This window comes from Varanus komodoensis, unplaced genomic scaffold, assembly GCF_004798865.1.
Source record: "Varanus komodoensis strain SLA01 unplaced genomic scaffold, ASM479886v1 scaffold58, whole genome shotgun sequence".
Classification (NCBI taxonomy): Eukaryota; Metazoa; Chordata; class Lepidosauria; order Squamata; family Varanidae; genus Varanus; species Varanus komodoensis.
The window spans coordinates 1,617,259-1,638,742 of record NW_025336197.1 but is presented as its reverse complement, the minus strand read 5'-3'; the positions used below and the strand labels follow the sequence as shown (position 1 = coordinate 1,638,742).

General features: G+C 37.4%; 2 protein-coding genes across 4 annotated transcripts in view; one reads left to right on the top strand and one right to left on the bottom strand.

Annotated features, from left to right (window-relative positions):
• Positions 1-1,936, top strand: part of PP2D1 (protein phosphatase 2C like domain containing 1) — a 13,198-nt gene extending 11,262 nt beyond the window's left edge. For 2 of the 3 annotated variants that reach the window (XM_044449363.1, XM_044449364.1), the window contains one exon: positions 910-1,936. In XM_044449363.1, the coding sequence (XP_044305298.1) occupies positions 910-1,805 (896 nt within the window). In that variant the 3' untranslated portion in view covers positions 1,806-1,936. The remainder of the gene's footprint in view (positions 1-909) is intronic. The other variant, XM_044449365.1, reaches the window with a different exon arrangement.
• Positions 1,919-21,484, bottom strand: RAB5A (RAB5A, member RAS oncogene family). The gene is made up of 6 exons (XM_044449370.1): positions 21,274-21,484; positions 14,532-14,783; positions 10,375-10,526; positions 7,445-7,567; positions 4,868-4,961; positions 1,919-3,347 (listed from the first exon to the last, which is right to left on the bottom strand). Exons 2-6 carry the CDS (start codon positions 14,692-14,694, stop codon positions 3,232-3,234), a joined length of 648 nt encoding a protein of 215 aa, XP_044305305.1. The 5' UTR covers positions 14,695-14,783; positions 21,274-21,484; the 3' UTR covers positions 1,919-3,231.

Below are 21,484 nucleotides of genomic sequence, written 5' to 3'. Positions count from 1 at the left end.
CCATTCTTAGAACATGTGGGTAGGGTGGCTTTTCACTGAAGTTTCTAGGCTCTAGAAAAGTCAAAGGTACAGGATCCATGTGAATGCAGTAGTGACAATTTCAAGAATTGAAGTTACAGGTAAGCAACCTGTCCTTTTCTCAGTTCTCCCTAAGTGTCGAAGTACTACACTGTTCCAGCTCACTGGATACAGTTTCAGAGCACAGACTCTCACAGGGCAGTGCCATGGTATATAATACTACAGAAGTGCTTTTGGATTCCAGACATACCATGTCTTGAGGATGGGACCAGTAATGGTCTCAAGGATGAAAATTCACCCCCCTCCCCACACACCTTCACTTTTTTTTATGGTCTCAGTACTCAAAATTCAGTGATTCTTGAAGGCCACTGAGCATATGCTTTATCTGCTTTGTCCTTCAAGTATTGTAATTTTTATTTCTATTTCTGCGTATTCTACGGTTTCATGGAAGCATACCAATACCTCCCCTTCTTAGTGACTGTTACAGCTCCCAACTAGCTGGCACTTGAAGCCTCCTGTGTTTACTGATAGTGTTTGAAAAAGATGCTGATTCAGGCTGTTTACAAAAGCAGCTACATCTCCCCTAGTGCAGTTGTAACCTATGGAAATAACTTTACAAGCGTGTAGAAAGGTGCACTTGATTTGAAACCATAGGACAGGCAAACTATATAGAGCAAACATTTCGCATCATTCAGATTAAGATAGTTGTTCACCTAGACTGTGATATCCAGAAATGCTGAAAGGTTAACAGTAAAAGGAAAATGCAGAAGCATCTGCCATGGAATCTGTCTATTGCACTGCTTAATACAAAAGCAATGTTAAGTGCCTTAAGTCAAAGTGACTTCAAAAGACAATGCTGATCTTACTATGCACAAATGTTTAACATTTTAGGTAATGTTCATGCAGTTTTATGCAAAAATGGGAAGAGCTATTGGCTTACTAAAGAACACTCCACTTACTCTAGAGAAGAAAAGATCCGTGTTTTTCGGAAAGGTGGGTACATCAGCAGTAATGAACCCAAAGGACTTCTAGAAGGACTTACCAAAAATACTCGTGGCCTTGGCTTTCATGGAAACCGCAAGTTGAAAAGAAGTGTTATACCTGTACCCCATACAATTTCCTTTCCCATTGATGATTCATGTCAGTTCCTTGTTTTAGCTTCTAATGGACTATGGGAAGTTTTAGATAAAAGTGAAGTAGTACTATTAACATTAACTATGTTTTCTGCTTATTTGGAAAAGTATCAAGATGCCCAACTGAAAAAAAGGCATTCATCCAGTGATTCAGAGTTACCTTTGGATGATTTGGAAGGTGACGTCTATTCATGGTATTTGAATCAAGAAATTTTTCCAGAGAGAGATGTAGACCAAAATCTGAGCCAAAGTAATGCACAGTTAAGCCCCGCCAAACACAGCATAAGTGAGAAAGCCATAATTAAGTCAGATTCCTTTAAAGAAAACTCAGTAGAGGAATCAGTAAGCTCTTTAGAATCAACCTTGAGCTCAATTACATCATCTTCAGAAGATACCGAAACCCTCCCACCAAGATCTGGAAGTGAAGAAATACTTGATCAAAACACAGAATTGGCACTTGAAAGCGATGACTCTTCACAAACATCAGAAGACACAGAAACCAATTCTAGGACATTTTATGACCTTGCAGCAAAGTATATTAGTAAGCACCTTGTAAAAGCTGCACTAAAAGCAGGTTCTAGAGATAATATTACTGTTTTGGTAGCACTTTTAAATGGATGTGATAAGATACCAATTTATGTTCAGAATATATAATTTACCTGCTAATGAAAACTAGGGCTGCAGTCAACCCATGTTATAATAAATTGTGCTATGATAACTATATAAAAATGTGTATTCCTTTGGTTAAGAATACTGATTACACTGAGTTTCTTTTTTATACCACTTTATTCAAACCTGAGCACCTCAATATAAAACTAAACACTGGTGAACTGTCATTTTCCTTGCTAAGCCCAAATTACTGCAAATTTACAATCTGCACATGTAAGTTTCTGCTAGCAGTTCAACATTTAAATAGATTAAATCATCTTTTCTGACACTTGGTAGATTTCATATAATGAAAATAACTAAAGAATTAGTGCAATATACTGGACAGATCAAAATAAAATGACTTTGGAAAACAAAGTTGCAGAATTCATTACAGACAGACAGTAGTACTTATGTTACAGGTACAGGAGCATCATTTATTACTGTTCTAGCCATAAAGGAAGAACTTAATCCCCTTGAGATCTGGGGAAAAGAAATGTTAGCTCTTTAAAGTAACTGTACATATTGTATACTTTTAAGCAACTCTTAAATAGTACAGAGTATTAAACAGATGTAGACTACAATGCAGTACCTTATTTACAGTACATTAATATCCCAATTTAAAATCAAGTTGAATGTACATAATTGTTAGTGCACTGACCAATTTTATCCTTAAGGGAAATATGTTATGGTCAACAATGATTAAAAACAAAACCAGATACCTAGTTTTTGTTGGACAAGTCTCAGTTTGTGAAGGAGATTTTGCTGCATTAGAATTCATTGCTTGTTTATTGTATAAGAGAAAAATGAATTAAACTTGATTTTTTTTTTACTTTTAAACTGGGCTGACAAAATTACATATAATGAAACAACTAAAACCCAATTGTTCTGCAAGCACAGATCAATAAAATTGTTAACGCTGCACATATTTTGTTAAATTATGAAAATGTGGAATGTATATTTAAATGGTAGATACCCACATAAACAACATTTTGCATAAATACTGTGAATAAGCTTACAGGATCTTCAGGTGTGTTATAGTTAGTTTTTTCCATACCACAAATGGATAATCCCAATTCTGTTCATTACACTTTAACAGTAACCGATATGAAAAGCTTGAGGAACTAACTTTTTAGCTGCAAATTCATGGAGTTGTTCAATCTCTATCCCTAATGACAAGTGATAGTTTATAAGTCTTCCAACTGAAACGTCTATCCAGCTTCCCTTCCCCCCTCTTTTGCTGAAACATAACAGCCAGTGATACATGCATGTTATTAAAAATTAGGTCAAAATCATTCTGTATTAGAAACAACTATTTCATAAGTCTCTTCGATTTTGGAAGCTGTATTGGGCCAGGTTAAACACTCCAAATTCCATTGTTATTAACAAGTTAGGAAGCAATAGAATATTCAAGACAGTTTAAAGCAGCTGAAGTTTAGTTGCTACAGCATTGAGTCTTAGTTGGTTGTGTTGGTTCAGTAAGGTCTACTCCTCTTCCTCGAACAGAGTTGGCCCCTGTATTCTGTTGTTCGTTCTTTGGCAACTTTTTAGCTACAAAAAATTATAGTAAAAATAATCTTTTATTTTTGTGTAAGCATTTATTACATCTAATGGTATGTGCATGCATACATTCATAAGCAATAAATATATTATACATATATGTGCCCCATCTCCATAATTGTTCTAGTAAAACTAGTTCATATAAATTTATTAGACTGAAATGTCAAATCACATGGTCCAATTCTATCTCCAAATGAGGATCCTGGACAATGCCTTGTATTAATCGACTCTGCAGGTAGCTAGCCTACAGGTGTTTTCCACAGGGATCTCTCAGTAGGCACTAATGACAAGTGCTTACAAAACTGAACTGAATGGAACAGGTGTGATGCAGTAGTTAGAACACTAAGACAAGACTACAAAAATCACTCGAGCCAAAAAGTTGACTAGATGAGTTTGAGCAGTCATCATCTTTCAGTCTGACCTACTTTGCAGGGTAGGTCAAAGAGAGAATGACTGGTGGGTGGATCAGAACCATGTAAACTACCAAGTCCTTGAAAGAATGACAGAGTAAAATATAATCAAATGCAATTAATAAATAGGTCATCATAGGAAGTGAACTGTAGACAGTTTACACCCCATGATTTCAGATGATGGGGGTTAAAAGTCCAACAACATCTAGAGGGTCATTGGTTGCCCACATAGTCTTTAGACAGAAAATGTATTCTGGTAAGAGTCAAAAGGCTTGGTGTGGAAACAAATAAATTAATAGCTTCAAGGACCCATTCACATTTGTAAATTTATATTTCAAGGTTCTGCATTCTTTGGATACTATTTATACTAGTTCACCAATATGTACATGTCTGGACAATATTTTATTTAGACTTATGATTTTCTTGAAAATTCTGAACTAGAAAACCTTCTGGAAAATTTCCATTGGGTTTCTGCACATTAGGTTTTTGAACATTTTCTGATGTCTAGAGTGATCTGATTTAGCATTTTTATTTTACTTGAATTTAGTACAGTTTAAACATATCCTGGGTTTTTTTTTTAAAGTCCCTATACAGATATATTTGCAGAAAAAATTAATGCGATTTAAAATTGAGAAAAATTTTTAGAACACTTGTAAAAATTTAAAAACAATAGAATAGACTTCCCTTACATTAAAGAAAAAACTAACTATGATAACTGTTGAAAAACTAATAAATTTCAGCAGTCCAAAGAACTGTGTGTGATATGCCAATTCCTCATGCTTGCCTATTGCAAGGATGATAGTGGCATCCATTCATTGTTATCAAACTTGGGAAATGGAAAATAATCCATGGGAAAATAAAGCACTGGAAATAATAGAAAAATGCCCCATATAACTGATAATATCGCTCAACATTGTTAACTCTCTTTTGTTTACTATAAAAGCACAAAATTGTAACAATTGTAATTTCATTTACAGGCCCAACAGAATATAGGGTTCAGAAGCAATCTGTCTACTTACCAGTGCATTGTTTCAAAAATGCTATGAAATTCTACACACCTGAATGTGTTTTAAAAACATTTTCCATTAAAGGATTACTTACCAATTGCCATGAATATTTCATTTACATTCATTGATGTTTTAGCTGATGTCTCCATAAACAATAAACTGTTGTCATCTGCATAAGACTGTGCTTCCTGTAAGTTAAGCATGCCAATTTATTTTTCTTCATGTAGCTGTATATTAACACCAATATATTACTGCAAGCTGAGATACCAGAGCTTTGTTTTTAAAGGATGGATTTTAGCATGCCTAGTCTGATGAGTTCTGTTCCCTGCACTCCAAAAAAAATAGAAAATCACAAATTCTCTGGTGTGGTGAGAATTTTTTATTTATTTTATTTATTTATTAAAACATTTTTATGCCACCCCATTCGCCGAAGCCTCGGGGCGGCTTACCACATTAAGTTAAAAAATAATTATAACATTAAATTAAAAATACAAACATAAGTTAAAATGCAAAAATTAACTATATAAAATAAGTCGCCCTGGCCAGATAAAATCCAATAATATTGACAATTAAAATGCCGTTTAAATATTTTTTAAATATATGATAAGAGCAGCCAGAATTACAATGGCAAAAAAATGGAAAACAACCAGCAAAGGTTGGAAAAATAAGTTAGCTGAATATGCAGTGATGTCAAAATCAACCAACTGTGTAAATAGAAAACCATTGAAAGGATGTAATAAATGGAAAGCTTATAATACATATTTTTGAGCCATAAAAAGGAAATCCAGTTAATGAGTTCAGTGATAAATGGAAATCCTATTAATTTTTATTCTATTTGTAATTGAAAGAAAAAAGAATCTTTGAATCTCACTAACATATAATATATACAATGATTAGATTAGTATAATTGTTCTCTGAAATAAGGAAGAAGGGGAGAAGGGGACATAGGTAGAGAAGGAAGAGAGGAAGAAAAGAAGGGACATTATTTTTAATTGTAACTAGGTTTATGGATACATTGTGGGATGAATTACAGCTTACCGTTGTTTATGTTAAAGCATTTTTTTCATGTGAAATCATTAGCTTCATTTGGCTATTTACTAACTTAATTAGCATTATATAGTTGTAAGTTTAGATGATGTAATAATCATTGCTCCTTTTTTGTGAATGTTCCCACATCTAGTTTTATAAGCAATTTTTGTACAAGGTCCCTTGGTAGCTTTACTTTTTTCATTCTATGTATTTCTGTTTTTTCTTTTTTTAAAAAAGAAGTTCTGGTGTGGCAAAAAGGACTAAAAGAAAGCATAAAGAATTTGTGGGAACTTAAAAGCTTAAAAACTTGAGACTGACAATAGTTTTTCCTCAGAAAAACTCAGCTGATATATTGCTGATATCTGGAAGACCTTGTACATACAGTGTCAACTATTGAGAAACCTGAAATAGGAGCAAGAAATAAGATATTTATGCAAAGTAGCCTTTCCCAGCCTAATGGACTTCATCTCCTACCAGCCCTACATAGCATAGTCAATGGTCACGAATGCTGGGAGTTGTAGTCCAAAGCACCTGGAAGGCACAAGCTTGGGAAATCAGTTGGTGAGATGTAGAATTCAGCTCACACGACCTCACAGGGTTGTTGTTGTGAGGATATGATTGAGAGGAGGAAAAATATGTAAGCCACCTTGAGTTCCTTGAAAGGCCAAAAGGTGGAATATAAATAGAATGAATGAATGAAAATGACTTGTCCTGATCACAAAGCAATTTTGGGCACTATCCTATGAATGCTTAGACAAAAATGTCCTACAACTCCTAGTCAACTATGCTTATTTTATTTTGCAAGCTGGCTGAAAAATGCTTACACTTTTTTCTGTCTAAACATGCATAGGACTGTGCCCTTAAGAAGATGGTACTGCTTGCATGGAGTTTAAGAGTTACAGCTTTGGAACACAGAACATGCGTTTAAATTTCCATACACTCTGCAGGGTTAAGTGGGTTTTCGCTGAAATACAATGTGAGAAAAAACTGTAGATACTGAAGATCATGGTATACCACCCATGACAAACTTCTGAACCAAAGATAAACATGCAGTAATAGGTTTGGATACAGGTTCAGAACTAAAATCAAAGACCAGAAATAACAATCTCCCTAGAGGCAAGCAAACACAACACTTATTCATATTTTAAAGGGCCTAATTTTAGAAAAAAAGTGATCACCTGACTATCTGCAAAAAATGCTAAAATCAGGAAAATGTACAAATGTTTTATATCTGTCAACTAACTATATATCTATTTGCCTAACTGTTCACCAAGATACAACCTGTTGTATCATCAGAACCCAGGAGGCATAGCTTGTTGGAAGGAGAAACAATCCTGAAATATCCCATAAGTGTGCTGCTTGAGAATAATTGGACTAATTGGTCATTCTACTTAAACCTTTAAACTAACCTGTTTTTTAATCACTTTTATTCCCAGGTTTTATGTTGATGGTGTGTGTGCGTCTGTTCGTTCCTATGTGAGTAGGGGTGCAGATTTAAAAGCAAGTAGACACAGCATATTATAAAATATAGATCTGGCCTACCATAATGTACAACAAATACAAGACTGAGAGGGTATTATGTTTCTGGATAATATTACAGGAAAGCTAGAATTTTCCATCAAATATAAGAACCCAAACTTACCTGAAAATCTACAGCCCTTTTGTTAGCTAGATCAGCTTTATTTCCTGCTAAAGCTATTACAATATTAGGACTTGCTTGCCTCTGCAGTTCTTTTACCCAGTTTTTTGCTCTCACAAAGGATTCCTGTCAATCAATTAAACAAAAAATAAAGTTTATGTATTTTTTTTCAACTTCATTCATTTAACTACCTTAACCAGTCTTTATAAACAGTACAGCTGGGAATTCATCGTCCAAAACTATATTCTAACTTGAGTTCTTTTATCTTCTTTTACACAAAATCTTACATGCACATACTCCTAAACTATACATTTACTTGGAATAGATCCTGATGCACATCAATTTAAATTATGGATTGCAAGCTCATATTTAGACTTGAGTTTTCATTATGCAATCTTAGGTATCACTGGCATTAAATGGTTGTAAGACAATAACCAAGTTCACGCATAATTTGGTGGCAAATTGTGAATTAACTGATTTTAGAAGAATTCACACACTTCTGCTTAAGATACTAACATTGTGAAAACTATGAAAGGTAGAAATTGAAATAAATTTGGTCCACATCAAAACATCAGCCAGATATATTTTGGTCACAACTTTACTTTGTAAAGTAGAAACAGGCATACAAAGACTTTTGCACTCTTGATAAGAATTTATTGGTGCCTCACTAAAAATACAAAGCTGAAATATATGGTAATACACTTCATACATTTAATAGCAGTGGAGAGTAAAGCAGGAGATGGAAAACTGATGTGACTATCACTGTTTGGATGTAATAATGAACTATGAAGTTTAAGGTGATAGGAGGATATCTGTATTTGCCCGTGCCCTTTCTTGTACTCTTTACTGAAATAAATGCTACTTTGTGCTGTTTGCAGGTAATGGCAACAAATTGTGGGTTAATTAATCCAAGATTTGCTGTAACACATTCTGCCTCCTTTTTTGAACATTTAACCTCTCACTGGCCATTGCTATGTTCTGTCTGAAACCAAACAATGTAGATTAATCATGGCTCAAAGAACATGCAGTTAGTTTAGGTTTAACACACAAATAATCCACTGTGTCCAGATTCTGACATCATAGAAACTCCCAATAGGCTGAACCAGAGGTTGAATGTTAAAAATACTCATGGAATGTGCCCAACATGAACTGCAACAAACTGAATTAATTTTCATTGATTCTCCCTGAACCTGATATTTCTAAGGTATTCATGGAGTACCCTAATCCCCCAAAGATTTTCAGAGAGCACAAAGGAGTTGTACTTCCTCTCTTACTTGGCCAACAGAAATGCGTGAGAGAAAGTGTCCAACCATTAAGCAATTTAGATTTTTCAACTTGGTGAATATTCTAGCATTCACATCAATCAGAAGTGGGAAATACTTTTTCATATTCTGTCATTGATAATTTGGGGGTTATGCATCTGGATGAGATAAAAGCCAGCAATGAGCCAAAGCCAGGTAGGTTATTCCTTTTCTCTTTCTGCTCCTTCCTTTTCTCTCTAAAGAAGGGACAGACAGTTCTTGCCAGAGGTCTGAACTAATTGACATGCAGAGGGCTTTTGAAATTTTGCTGAAAGTCAAATGAAACTAGGCCAAGAGTTACATGCAGCCCAGTGCAACCCAGTCAACAGAAAGAATTCAACTCAAAACTACTCTTGCCAAAAGTGTCTCCATAGAGGGAACACACACAAAACTGACACATCTCTCCGCACCCTATCTAAAGTACTGACTGCACTCAAATTAATCCAAATAGTTCTTTTAGTTGCACTTAAAAGGCTGCAACACTGTGCCATCATTCTTAGAACTTCAGTGTTCATCTAGCATCCAAGCAAAATCTTTTGGATGAAGTGTGGGCCTATTTTATTGACTTCTACAAAGCAGACAAAAACAGCTTTCTATCTTCAGGGAACCTCATTATCTTGACATTTAATAAGCTTCTTAAGTTTTCACTTTCATTTGCTAATTTTTTTTGCTCATTTTTAATAATGACAAATACAAGAAAGACCTACACTATCAAAGAGAGAAGAAAGCTACTACAGCTACAAAGATATCTCTACGAAAATTATGAAACTGTACCAAAATAGTCTGAGCAACAAATAGTCTTAAGAAAATATTTTGCACTACAATGTATCTGCAAGTATAATTCATTTTTTTCTCCTGATGAAGAGCCCTTGTTACTCAAAACAATGGAACAATTTTGCTGCACTGCTATGTTGAACAGACTTATGAAACTTATACTTTTTCCCTTTCCCAATATACAAGAACATATTTTAACATACCACCTTGGAAATAAAACAGAAAAGAGAGGATTGAATAGGTTGCCAGGCTCAAAGGAAATGCAAACTCTTTCCAAGACTTAAAGACAACAATAATTTTATAGGCTACAAAAAGGGCATTGGCTATAATTCCTTCAGTCTGTTATATCTTATGGAAGTTTTGGTGCATAATCAAACATGATAGAAACACATTCAGCTGATTCACTCAACATGACAATCTATCATGAATTAATTAATACTTGAGAAGCTGTGGCATTTGCCAACACCCATCTGAATATGCAACCTCCCAATGCTGAGGACGATGGGAACAAGTTGTTGTGTCATTCGCACCTGGCACTGGAGGTAATGCAAAGGATGTTTAACTCTTACAATAGCTGGATTCAAACACCTCCAGATCAGGGATTCCATATACAAAGGGATCCCTACAGGTGCCATAGCTTCTTGTTGCACGCAGTCTCTTACACAAGCAAAGGCCTTTAGTTGCTTCAAAATATGTAGGTTTATTTCTTTGCGTAATTGCCATAAAATCCAAAGGTAAAAAGGCTGACTTTTCTAAAGTGACAGACTAGGAAAAATAAGTAACTTTCACAGTAACATTGTGACATACTATATTCAGAGCCCAGACTTCCTCTATTATAATATGACTAACTTTACTTACCTCATTGGTAATATCATAAACAACTATAGCTGCCTGTGCACCTCTGTAATACATCGGCGCCAAACTGTGGTACCGTTCTTGACCAGCTGTATCCCAAATTTCAAACTTTACTGTTGTGTCATCAAGACATACAGTCTGCGTTAGAAAAGCAGCTGAAAGGAAGAAAGCAATAGTAACTGTAAGTCTGCAGTTGCTGTGTCACCTTTAGAACATTATTATTTACCACAGGATGAGCAAGTAAAGGAGTCAATGAATACAAGAAACAGCATTTCATATCATAAACTGTTCAAAATCAAACAGTCCTACAGTAATTAATCTTATTTATATCTTTTCTATACCGTCCCATACTTAGCCGTCTCAGGATGGTTCACAGTAAATTCCCCCTATAGTGCTTTACAAACCTGTTGTTGGATCCAGCTTTACTATACAGCTGAAACAAACAGGACATAGTCACAGCTGTTTCAAGCCTCTTTTACTTCATTGGGTCTCTTTTAAGTATGATTAAACTGGATCCAATTCATCACTTTTAAAATACTGAAAAACCCAATTCAGCACAATCCAACCTATATTAAAACAAGTAAAAATACAGTGGCAATCTTTCTTATACCAAAGCAGCACTCAAACCCTTTTTTCATTTAATTGAGCCTTCCCCAACTCAGTGTATCAAAATGCAACTCTCATCATCCTTGGACGATATGCATGTCTTTATTCCAAAGGAAATCTGGTTTTTTACTACATCCTAACTATGCTTCATATGACCAATATTGCCATGTCCTGAGTTTCAAAAATCAAGCCATCAGTTACAAACTGGAAAAATACTGTGTTTGGAAGCCTCTGTGAACTGTCACAGAATAGAATTAATGTACATTTGGACAATATGCTGAACATTTACTATAAAGTGATTATATGGTATTACAGGTACAAAGAGATAGAACCAAACAAAAACAGCCTATAGTTGCTTTAGGTGGTATGTGACCAGGAAAGGGGTGGCTACCTAAAATGCAGCTGACAAGCCATAATTTTGAGTTACCTCAAGGGTTCTTGCAACAGAAGAGTCTTTCTGGAAGGGTTTATATTCCTTGAGAAATGCTAATTAGACTCAGTGACCTTGTAAGTGCTGTTTTATACTATCTGAGATTCAGAGAGCAACATACATATTCTTCAGAACTTAAAGAGTTATTTACACTTCAGTCTTTGATCACATGTTATCTGCCATATATTAATACATTTAGAGTTGTCTGTTCATTAAAAATTTTATGTTCATGTATGTTTTATGAATTTAAGTTTAGATAGTTCTAAAACCTTACTTTTGAAGAGACTGAGGAAAGTATGAGGGAAGTGAACAGGTGAATATTTAGTCTAAAAAGCTACTAATAATTTGTAGAAGGAAAGGATATCACATTTTATTAGTGTAATACAGACAGCTAAAAACCACTAGCCAATTATTACAAGCAGCTCTAACCAATTAAGCAACTAAAGCCATTCAATAGTCTGATACCATATGACACATAGCAACTGCTTTGTGTCTGTGAAGACATGCTAACTAGTACATATACAATGCATAAGTTCTAGTCCTTTGAGATTGTTAGGTGAGAACAGTGTTGTGCATGATCTGCACTAAGAAACAGATCAAGAATGTATAAGCTCATAGCTGCTCCCTTGTTACAAGCAATACGAGTCATAGCATATGAGCTCTGCATGAAACTAGTAGGGGACAATTCCTTTTGTAGAACACTTCAGCTATCACAATCACCTACTCTACTCCCTCTTAGTTGGTAAAGCAGGGAACTTCCTAAGTGTCAGCAATTAAACTCTTGGAAGGTAAGCATTTATCTTATCACTGCAGTGATGTGCCTTGGGGGTAGTGGTTTTTTGACAGTGTGAGATTTGATCATGGCAGTTTTGTAACTGGCATGTAGACCACACGGTAAACTGCCTGCCTGGTACAAAGGTTGTGGATATCACACCCTGTCTAGATAGTCTTGCTGATAGTGCAGAGGTGAAGTCAGTGTTTGTGGTCCATGTTGGTACCAGTGACAAAGAGAAATGTAGTCATAAGAACCTGGAACATAAATGTATGTTGATAGGTAAATGGCTGATATGTAGGACCACCAAAATGGCTTTTCAGGAAATGCTACCTGTTCCATGTACAAGACCAACTAGACAGGCACAGCTGAGGAATCTCAATGCATGGATGAGGCAGTGGTATAGAGAAGAGGTGTTCAGAATTGTTAGGCACTGGAGACAAACTGAATAAACTGGACCTGTACAGGGAAACAGGTTCCACTTAAACCAAAATGGGATGAAACTGCTGGCACACAACATAAAAACAGTGGTAGAACATCTTTAAAACTGAACTCAGGGAGAAAACCAACAGGATCTGAGAAGCAGCTGGTTCTTAGGGGAAGAAAAGGAAAAAAAAAAGTCTTGACTGCCCAAATATAGGGGTAAGGAGGAAATATGCCACAAGCTTATAGAAAGACATCATAACATGCTGAAAAGGCTTAAGTGCCAAATCGTAAGTTGCATGTATCAAGAGAGGGAAGGTATGTTTAGCTGTTTCTATGCAAAGGTAGGAAAACTCAGAGCAAAAATAGCAGAACTGGAGAATGTGGTTTTAACAAGGAAGCTAGGAATAATGGACATTATGGAATCTTGGTGGAATGGAGAGCAAATTGGACAAGGCATCTTTGTCTATAAACTGAACAGGAAGGACAGGAAAGGGTACACTGGAGATGTTGCTCCTCTGTATGACAAAGAGGGTATAGCAGACTCCGCAGCAGAAGCACTGTAGGGGACAAGACTCACTAACACAGTCGAATAAAGTAACAATGCTCAATGATTAGGGGCAGGGGGTGGTGAGGCTGCAGTTTTATCATGCTGACTTCCAACAGTCAGAACAAGCACAAACTTTTAAGTATATATTGGTTACTAGAAGCTACTACAAAGCTGCAACATCGGCTCAGTAGTTGGTTAGGATCAGAAACACATCCTACATCCTCAGTTGGAGCCAACCTGATTTAAAAAGTGGCATACTTGGAACACTTAAATCACGATCCATTCTGTAGCTATAGGTAGTTCAAGAAGGGACCATCAGCATTACCTCCTTCCACCAGGTTGATTGGTTTTAATATGAACAGGTGGAAGCTCACAGACTAAAAATGAGAAGAAGGAGGTCTATGACAGTGTTACTGAAAGATTAAGCAAGCATGCATTTGAAAATGCAGAAGAGATCCTTGGATGGTCAAACAAATTAAAGGAATAGTGGACAACATATAACAGAAGCCAGTCTACCAGAAATTGACTAATAAAGGTGTCACTAGCTCTTTCATTCAAGTGTAGGACCTTGGTAACCAAATAGACAAAGAACATTTCTCAGGTAACATGAGATACATTTTACATAGTCCAAGAAGTGTTACATACATTGACACAGAAAGAGAACTATCTCAAAGAATGTGAATGTCTGCTTTGAGGTCTGCATGTTGAAGTAGAATCCCAGGCCCCAAAAGTGCCTAACAGTCTCCAACATTCAAATTCAATCTCTCTCTATATATATTCACGTTAATAACATCACTTTTTTAAAGTAAAACAGCCAGAAAATTCTTCTATGCATATAAGGAAGCCAATTTGATTCATCAGATATGAGAGTAATCACATAATAAATTATAGTTTTGGAATTCCATGTTTGGAAGGAAGAAATAAGTATTTTTTCCTCCAATGTCTTTCTGTAGCTGAAGGAAGTCCTTTGATACAAGTGATACAATGTATTACAAATTCCACTGATTACAATGATCAGGATACTATCAGGCAGAGGATCCAGCTTTTGAAACCTACAGAATAATTCAGCTATACCAAGAAACTGTGATAAGCTGTACAATGCATATGGACATAAGTACATGTATCTTCAATAAAAAGTACTGCATCCCTCACATAAACAATTATCCATGTTCTTTACACATCTCAAGTTTGCACCCTCTTATAGCATAAATTTGATTATAATTTGTCATATGCCTTTTTATGAATCATAAAGAATCTCACTATACCCACACATAATGCTGGCAAGAACATCATCCTACAAAACTAAACAATGAAACTGACAATATTAAACATGTTACTGAAAAGTATAAAGCACTATAATGCATATAACATTTTCTCACCTCCAATTGTACTCTCCTGAAACTCATGAAACTGGCCTTTTACAAAACGAAGGACCAGACTTGATTTACCAACTGCAGATTCTCCCAGAAGAACTAACTTGAATTGACATATTTTATTCCCAGCATTGGGACCATTGGGTCTTGTTGCTCCTCGGTTGGCCATGTCCCAGTTAGAAAGGAGTCCCTTTTCTCAGATTTTTAAAAAGATGATTCCAGGATGCAAACCTCAATGCGCCTTCACCTCAAAGCAACCTGTATCACAGAACAGTATTCATATTAGTAACAAGATCTTAGGCACACATCTGCTGTATGTTAAACTTTATATTTATCTTAATTATTACATGAGGCTTTCAAAAACTGAATCTCCATACTCAGCATGCTTATTTTACATAGCTTTATCATACAAGTCCACATATGATTGTCAACTGAACCATTGGTTTCAAAGTGATTAAGGTTTTATAGAACCAAGGCTTAATTTTCAAAGTGAAGTGCTGAACTGAAAACCTTCAGCACAAATCCAAAGAATAGCCTGGAGGAACTTCTAGCAATTCCAACTAACCTTATTTTGTCCTCATTACTAATGTCCCAAACTAAAGGCTAACTTTTAGAAATTCTCAAAAAGTAACCAAACTATTTTTCTCAAATTCTGACAGAATATTAGCTCATTTATGTTAGAAGTTGTACACTTTATTCTGTAGATGTAACCAAAGCTCTGCTATCCTGTACATGAACTGAAAGCCTCATAACTCAGGAAGATATTGGAATCCACTGAATACTCCCATTATCTTTTAGGCTTGGGTGCAGAACCTTGTTTAGGCCAAAGACTGAATTCCATGTCAAAGAAGATGCTGAGGAGAGTGCACAAGAGCAAATTCTAGCGGTGCTCATGGGCAAAGGCAAAAGAGTTAGGTCCAAGAAAAGCAAAAATGCCAGCATATTTGACTTCAGGGGAGTGGAACAGTCAAGATAAAAAGTGTGGCATTCTGAGGACCAAATTCAGCCCCTATGCCTGAGGTTCTGTACTCCTGTCAGGCAGATTAATGCAGAACTTGGATGTCTCCATAACTTGGTGACTCCTGGTATGGGTGGGGGAGCACTCTACAAACACTCTTCTACAGTTGAGAGGAACACACAGGCATTAACTGAGGAATTTCCTGGTAAGTGAGAATGAAAATATATGCTAAAGGATCTGACAGGTTAATCTACCACTCTTATTTTGCAAGTAGTGTCTCTTGCAGAAGGCAATGCACTTGCAGAAGACCAATTATTTTTAGGGTATGACTGGGAAGTTTTGGGTAGCCAACAATCCCTGCTCCCATCCCTGCAATGCATCAGCATGTCAGATGTCCTTACAAGTTGCTTATAAAAGGTGGTGGTCTGCAAAGGGACTTCTGCCACAAGCCCCCTTTATCATCCAATCTTTATGTAAAGAGGCTATATACAACAATTATCGAGTCTGTGTATCCTCACAGAGAATCCTATTGCTGGAAAACATTGGGAAAGAGACTCAGGCAAAGAAATGATAGAGGGGGGTCTCCTTTACCACTTCCCTTCCACATTATTATAGCTCTTGTAAAATTACAACAGTCCTCCTGAATTTTACCTGACTTAGTGACTAGTATAGAAATATTTACTGGGCCAGTTTATGCGGTCAAACAAACTACCACAGCATGCTGGCACCCATTTTCCTAATTATCTGTCCTGGTGCAGCTTATCATGTCATCGAAATCCAGATGGAATGGCCTATTTCAGAGCAAAACAACCCTATGATAGGCCATGGATTATTTGAGAATTGTTTCCACTAAGAAGTCATGCTGCTAGGGTTTGAACAACATGTCAGGCAATTAATTAGGAAAAGGCATCCAGCATGTATCAGGGATTAAAACACGAACAGTACTTTAATCAGCATCTCTTCACAATGTTTTAAATGCAATGCAATGTTTTAATCACTGCATCTCTTCACAAGGTAATCCTTTAAATACATACTAAAAAACAAGCCCACTGACTTGAGTAGTGTAACCAGGTATAAGATACAAAAATCATTTCCACAGTATATCTGCAGAACAACACCTTCAGAGAGGTGCACATTCAAAGTGCTCCCACAAGCAGTTGAGTGTGAATGTGTGGGTGGTACATTGTATGGAGTTGTCAGTTATCCCTTTTAGTGTAAGCTCTACACTAAAGTTGGAAAGCCAACCTAACATTTAAAGGTGGGTTTGCAAGGAGCATGCAAATTTGTCAATGAAAGGGAAAGAATGAAAAACAAGCCTGTGAATGCAATGATTAATGCAAGGTTTTTTGACTCCTAGACCTTGATTTTAAAAGAATTGGTGTAATAGGGAAGTTGATAGTTACGGATTTTAGTAAGATTACAGATTCATCTTTAAGAATGTACTAATACTGGACAATAACGCATGCTATCAGAAAAGAGAGTCAGGTTCAAGCAGTCAAGATTCCGTTTAACCAATGTTGTCCCCTCTACTTATATTTTTATCTATTTATTTAAACGTTTTCAGTATAAGTGCACACTAAAATTAATGACAAGTAGACAAAACTCGTTAAAAAGGCCCAGTAAGCATGAATGCTAGTCTAAAGCCCACAGCAGATGCTGTATGTTGTATCTTCACAATAATACTTCATAGTTATGATGAACTGATTTTCCAATATAGATCAAAAGTCCCATAGAGAGCACGTGGGACTATAGACAGCTAATGAGAGCCTCCACTCCCATAAAGACCCAAATTCTTTATTTCCGATTCAAAGTTCCAATTTATTCCCTTATTTTATGGCTGTGTTTTGGACAGGAGATCTGTTTAACGGGTTTAGTCAAAACTCATTAAATAGTGGAAACATCTTTCTAAATAACCTAATCAACTATCTTGACCACTTACACGAGGAACTGAGCTTATTTTGCCCGTTGTCCAAACTTCAAGCTACCTGAGGTCGGAGGTCTGCTTTCACTAGTCTAATATGTGGAGTTTTGCTCCAGTCCCTTGTCTCCTTTGGAATCATGCAAATCAAGTGACCCAAAATGCTCTGCAAAGCAACTAATACTCTCTCAGACCATCTTTTATGTAATGTGTGTGAATTCTGCATATACTTTGTGGTCGCTCAGTCCAAGCTACTATTCACTCTATTTTTTGCTAGAGGGGCAGTTTGTGCTGGATCCTATATTGGGAACTCCCACATACACACATATTTGGAAGTCTTTTAAAACAGAGATATGATAAATGATAGCTAAATTTAGTGTAATGTGTAGTACAGCCCCAAAGCTGCAATACTAAATGCTCTTACCACAGAGCAAGCCCCAATGAACACACTAGGCCTTATTCCGAAGTAAACATGCACACTGCAATCCTAATCCAGTTTAGCTACTTAAGTGTCATGCTATTCACTAAGAACTTCCTCAGAATATTTCAATAGATCCATCAACTGCTTCACATCCTGTTCAGCATTAATCAGTTCTTACTCAGAACCACCTTTCCACATCCTGGATAAAATGAAATGATACATGCAGCAAGCAAGGGTTTTAAGAGACTCTGGTTGTTTCTCCCCTTAATTGGACCTGCTACTTGCAAATACCATGAAAATTGGGCTTTACATCCTAACTCAGGCACTAAACTTGTATTGGTGAATTATGAATATGTATGTGGGGAGAATGACAACCACAAGTGCCTTGGCAGATCATAGATCTGGATTTACTGATAGATACTGGTGTGATCTGCACACAAATTTCTGATCATTAAATAATATCAACAAAATTATTCCACCCTGACCTCTGTTGTACAGCTGAAGCAACTAAAGCTTCAGGTAACCAAGAACAGATACCCGGGTGGAAAGAGTGCAAACTCTATTAAGTTTTGATATTCAAGAACAAAGTCTTGGACTGAGAATTCTTTGATTCAGAGTATACCTATTTGCACCAGGCTATGGTTCATGGGGTTCTAGGAAAAAAGCAGAACTTGTAATTCAGAAACATGTCTCCCCTGATCCCATCTGGCAAGAATGACCCACTAATTTCAGGAATGTCCCAAGGAAGGATTCTTCAAAGAGCCCCCACCAAGGCCTGATAAAACCTTGAAAAGAGAACTAATCCCCCATCACAGTTACCACAGAATGAACTGTGACAGTTGATTCCCAAGATCGCAAATGTGCATCCAGAGGGAAGGAGGCATTCCAATGTGCATAGAGAATGAGGACAACATTTCAGAAAGCTTCAGTCCCATTAAATGCTCATCCTGAAAAGTGAGGCCCAACTAAAGAAAAAGTTCTAAACACTGAGAGTTGAAAAAATACCTCCATTCTCCTGTTTTTCCCAGAAGCATGAATAGGATGCTGAGCACCTAGAAGGCTTTGGGTTCAGATGTTTCTGTCTCACAAAGATACAACCTACAGAAATGTGCTCAAAATGTTTTACAATTTCTTACCACCTGTTTCTGTAATATTACCACCTTACTTCTGTAGATATGATATAAATCACAATTAGGTACAAAGAATCATGCAGCTAACTTGTTCTCTGAACTGAAAGGGAATTTAGGCCACCTCTTCATGTCACATAAAAATAGTCTGATAAATATAACAGTCTGATAATCAGCTGTTCTGAGGAAAAAGAAGTCAGTTTGCAGTGGACCAGCACAAGCTATTTATATGTGCCTAAGCAAATCTTTGGAACCTAGCCCATCTCTTGTCAAAATAACTTTATGTTCCTCACATCTGTATGAATGTTAATTATTCATCTGCTGAACTGTAAAAAAGCCAAGTTCATGAAGTAGCTATCAATGGCTACTAGCATTGCTAGCGCTATGTGCTACCTCCTTCACCAGAGGTGGCATGCCTGCATATACCAGTTGCTGAGAAGCTTGGGCAGGAAGAGGTCTTCTAGCCATCCTGCTTGAGCGATCCTATGGGCAGCTGGTTTGCTACAGTTTGTATGGAGTGCTAGACAAAATAGAACTTCGGTCTGGTCCAGCATGGCTTTCATGTTATGTAAAAATTAAAAGTGCGGATCAAATATGTGTATCTGTAAATTATATGTTGCCTTAAGTTTAATTAAGTTTATAGAACGGGTTAACTGGATACAACTATATTTATTCATATGCTAGCTTCACTTAATTCACTGGAATATACATCAGTGTGTTGTAGTGCGAGTTGCAATGTTCCTTCACAAGCATGTCTGTATCCAACATGCTAGCAGCCTTGGTCTGTCAGTAATAGTACCCCAACTATGTCATTCCTAAAATATTTATTTAAAAAAGACATCAGTTTTAAATGGAGCTGCTAACAGCCTAGTGCTTTACTCATATTTACTCTATGAATTCAATTAAGTTTAGTCCTAAGCATACAGTAAGCTATCTACTAGGAGTGTATGTGAGTGTATCTGTTGTTACTTACCTGGTAGTACAGCAATGAGATATGTTGTAATTTTGCCATTTCTGTATTTTACTAGCAATATTTCTAATATTAGCTTGCAAAGCATATTAAAGTGCACTCAACAAATAAATTGCCACACAATCAACTAAATAACTTAAACAGAAGTATAATGAACCTTATTAACTATTCAAATGTAACCTAAGTTCTTCCTGAACTTCCAAGCAGTTTTTAAACAGTGGCAGTTCCCATTTAAGCGATTTTAAATGATGCCAGTTTGCAAGTACACTTTTAAACAGGACTACATGTTTATTGTTCAGCTAAAAGGAACTGAAAAAGTAGATGACAAATGTTAACGCTGAAGTGCATAGCAACTTTCCTTTAATTCAGGCAATAACTGATGGAAGACTACCTACACAACTCAAAAAGAAAGTGATTTGAGGCAGAAATGAGCATTGCTAACTGACTGCTATTCGATTCAGTGTTTGGTGCCCTGTATTTGGTAAAAACAAGTACACAGATTTTAAAAGCAATGTTTAAAGATAAAAAAGTACCCAATATATACTGACTACATAGCCTATACATGTACAACTATCTTAGAAGGGTCAAAACATCAGGTTCCTAAACTACTTCAAGGGTTCGCAGTGATGAGACAGTGAGTGGAAATTACTGATAGCAAACAGTTGAAAATTTTACTGTTTCGTGTAAAAGTAATGCTCCTTGTTTACGTACACTGCCGCTCACACCACGCCTGTAGGTTCACTAGAGCAGAACGCCAAAAACTCTCACTCCGATATTAAGATAGCAAGCTACGGTCAGGCCCTACGGCCGTCTCCGCTTTCCATCCCACCGTAGCAGCCTTTGTTTCCCCCGCCGTAAACGAAGGCGACTTGAACGCAATGAGAAGACGTCCCTTGGCGTCCCCACCCCTAGTCCTCTTGACCTCCCTCCTGGACGATTTAAGAGTTACGTTTCAGGGGAATCAAGAAAAGAAGCCCATCGGAGCCTGCTTTCTCCCCGCACCCCTGCTCCTCACTCCGCTCAATTCCGCGCACTCCCTGCATCCCCGAAGCCAACCTTTCATCAGCTCCACCAACTGTCGCCTCTGCCCCTCTCTCGCCTCCCATCGAGTCGCCCAGCGGCCCCATCTCGCTCGTTGACACGGGAATAAGAGGAAGTGGGAGAAATGGGGGCGCCATTTTGAGAGTGGAAAGGAATCTGTCTCATTTAACTAGCGCCACCGCCCCCCACCCCGGGGCACGGCGGGCGCCACCAGAGGAAAGGGGGAGGGAGGCTGGGGCGCGCGCCCGCGCGTTGCGCTGAGGGCCCGGCCCGTTCCCCTCCCCCATCCGCTTCGGCCTCGATGCCTCGTTACCTGGCTGTGACGGAAAGCCGCGACCTCTTCGCCACGTCCGTCCCCCCGTGAGCGCAAGAACAAACGCCGGCAACCGCCTGCTGCCACCGGTCAGGGCGCACAGGCCAAAGGACTGGGGCTCTACCGCGTCTCACGGCGGAGGGGCGGGGAGGAACGCGGCCTCCAACTTCCGTCTTTTCCTCCTCCCTCCTCCTCACCTCCTCCTCCCGGA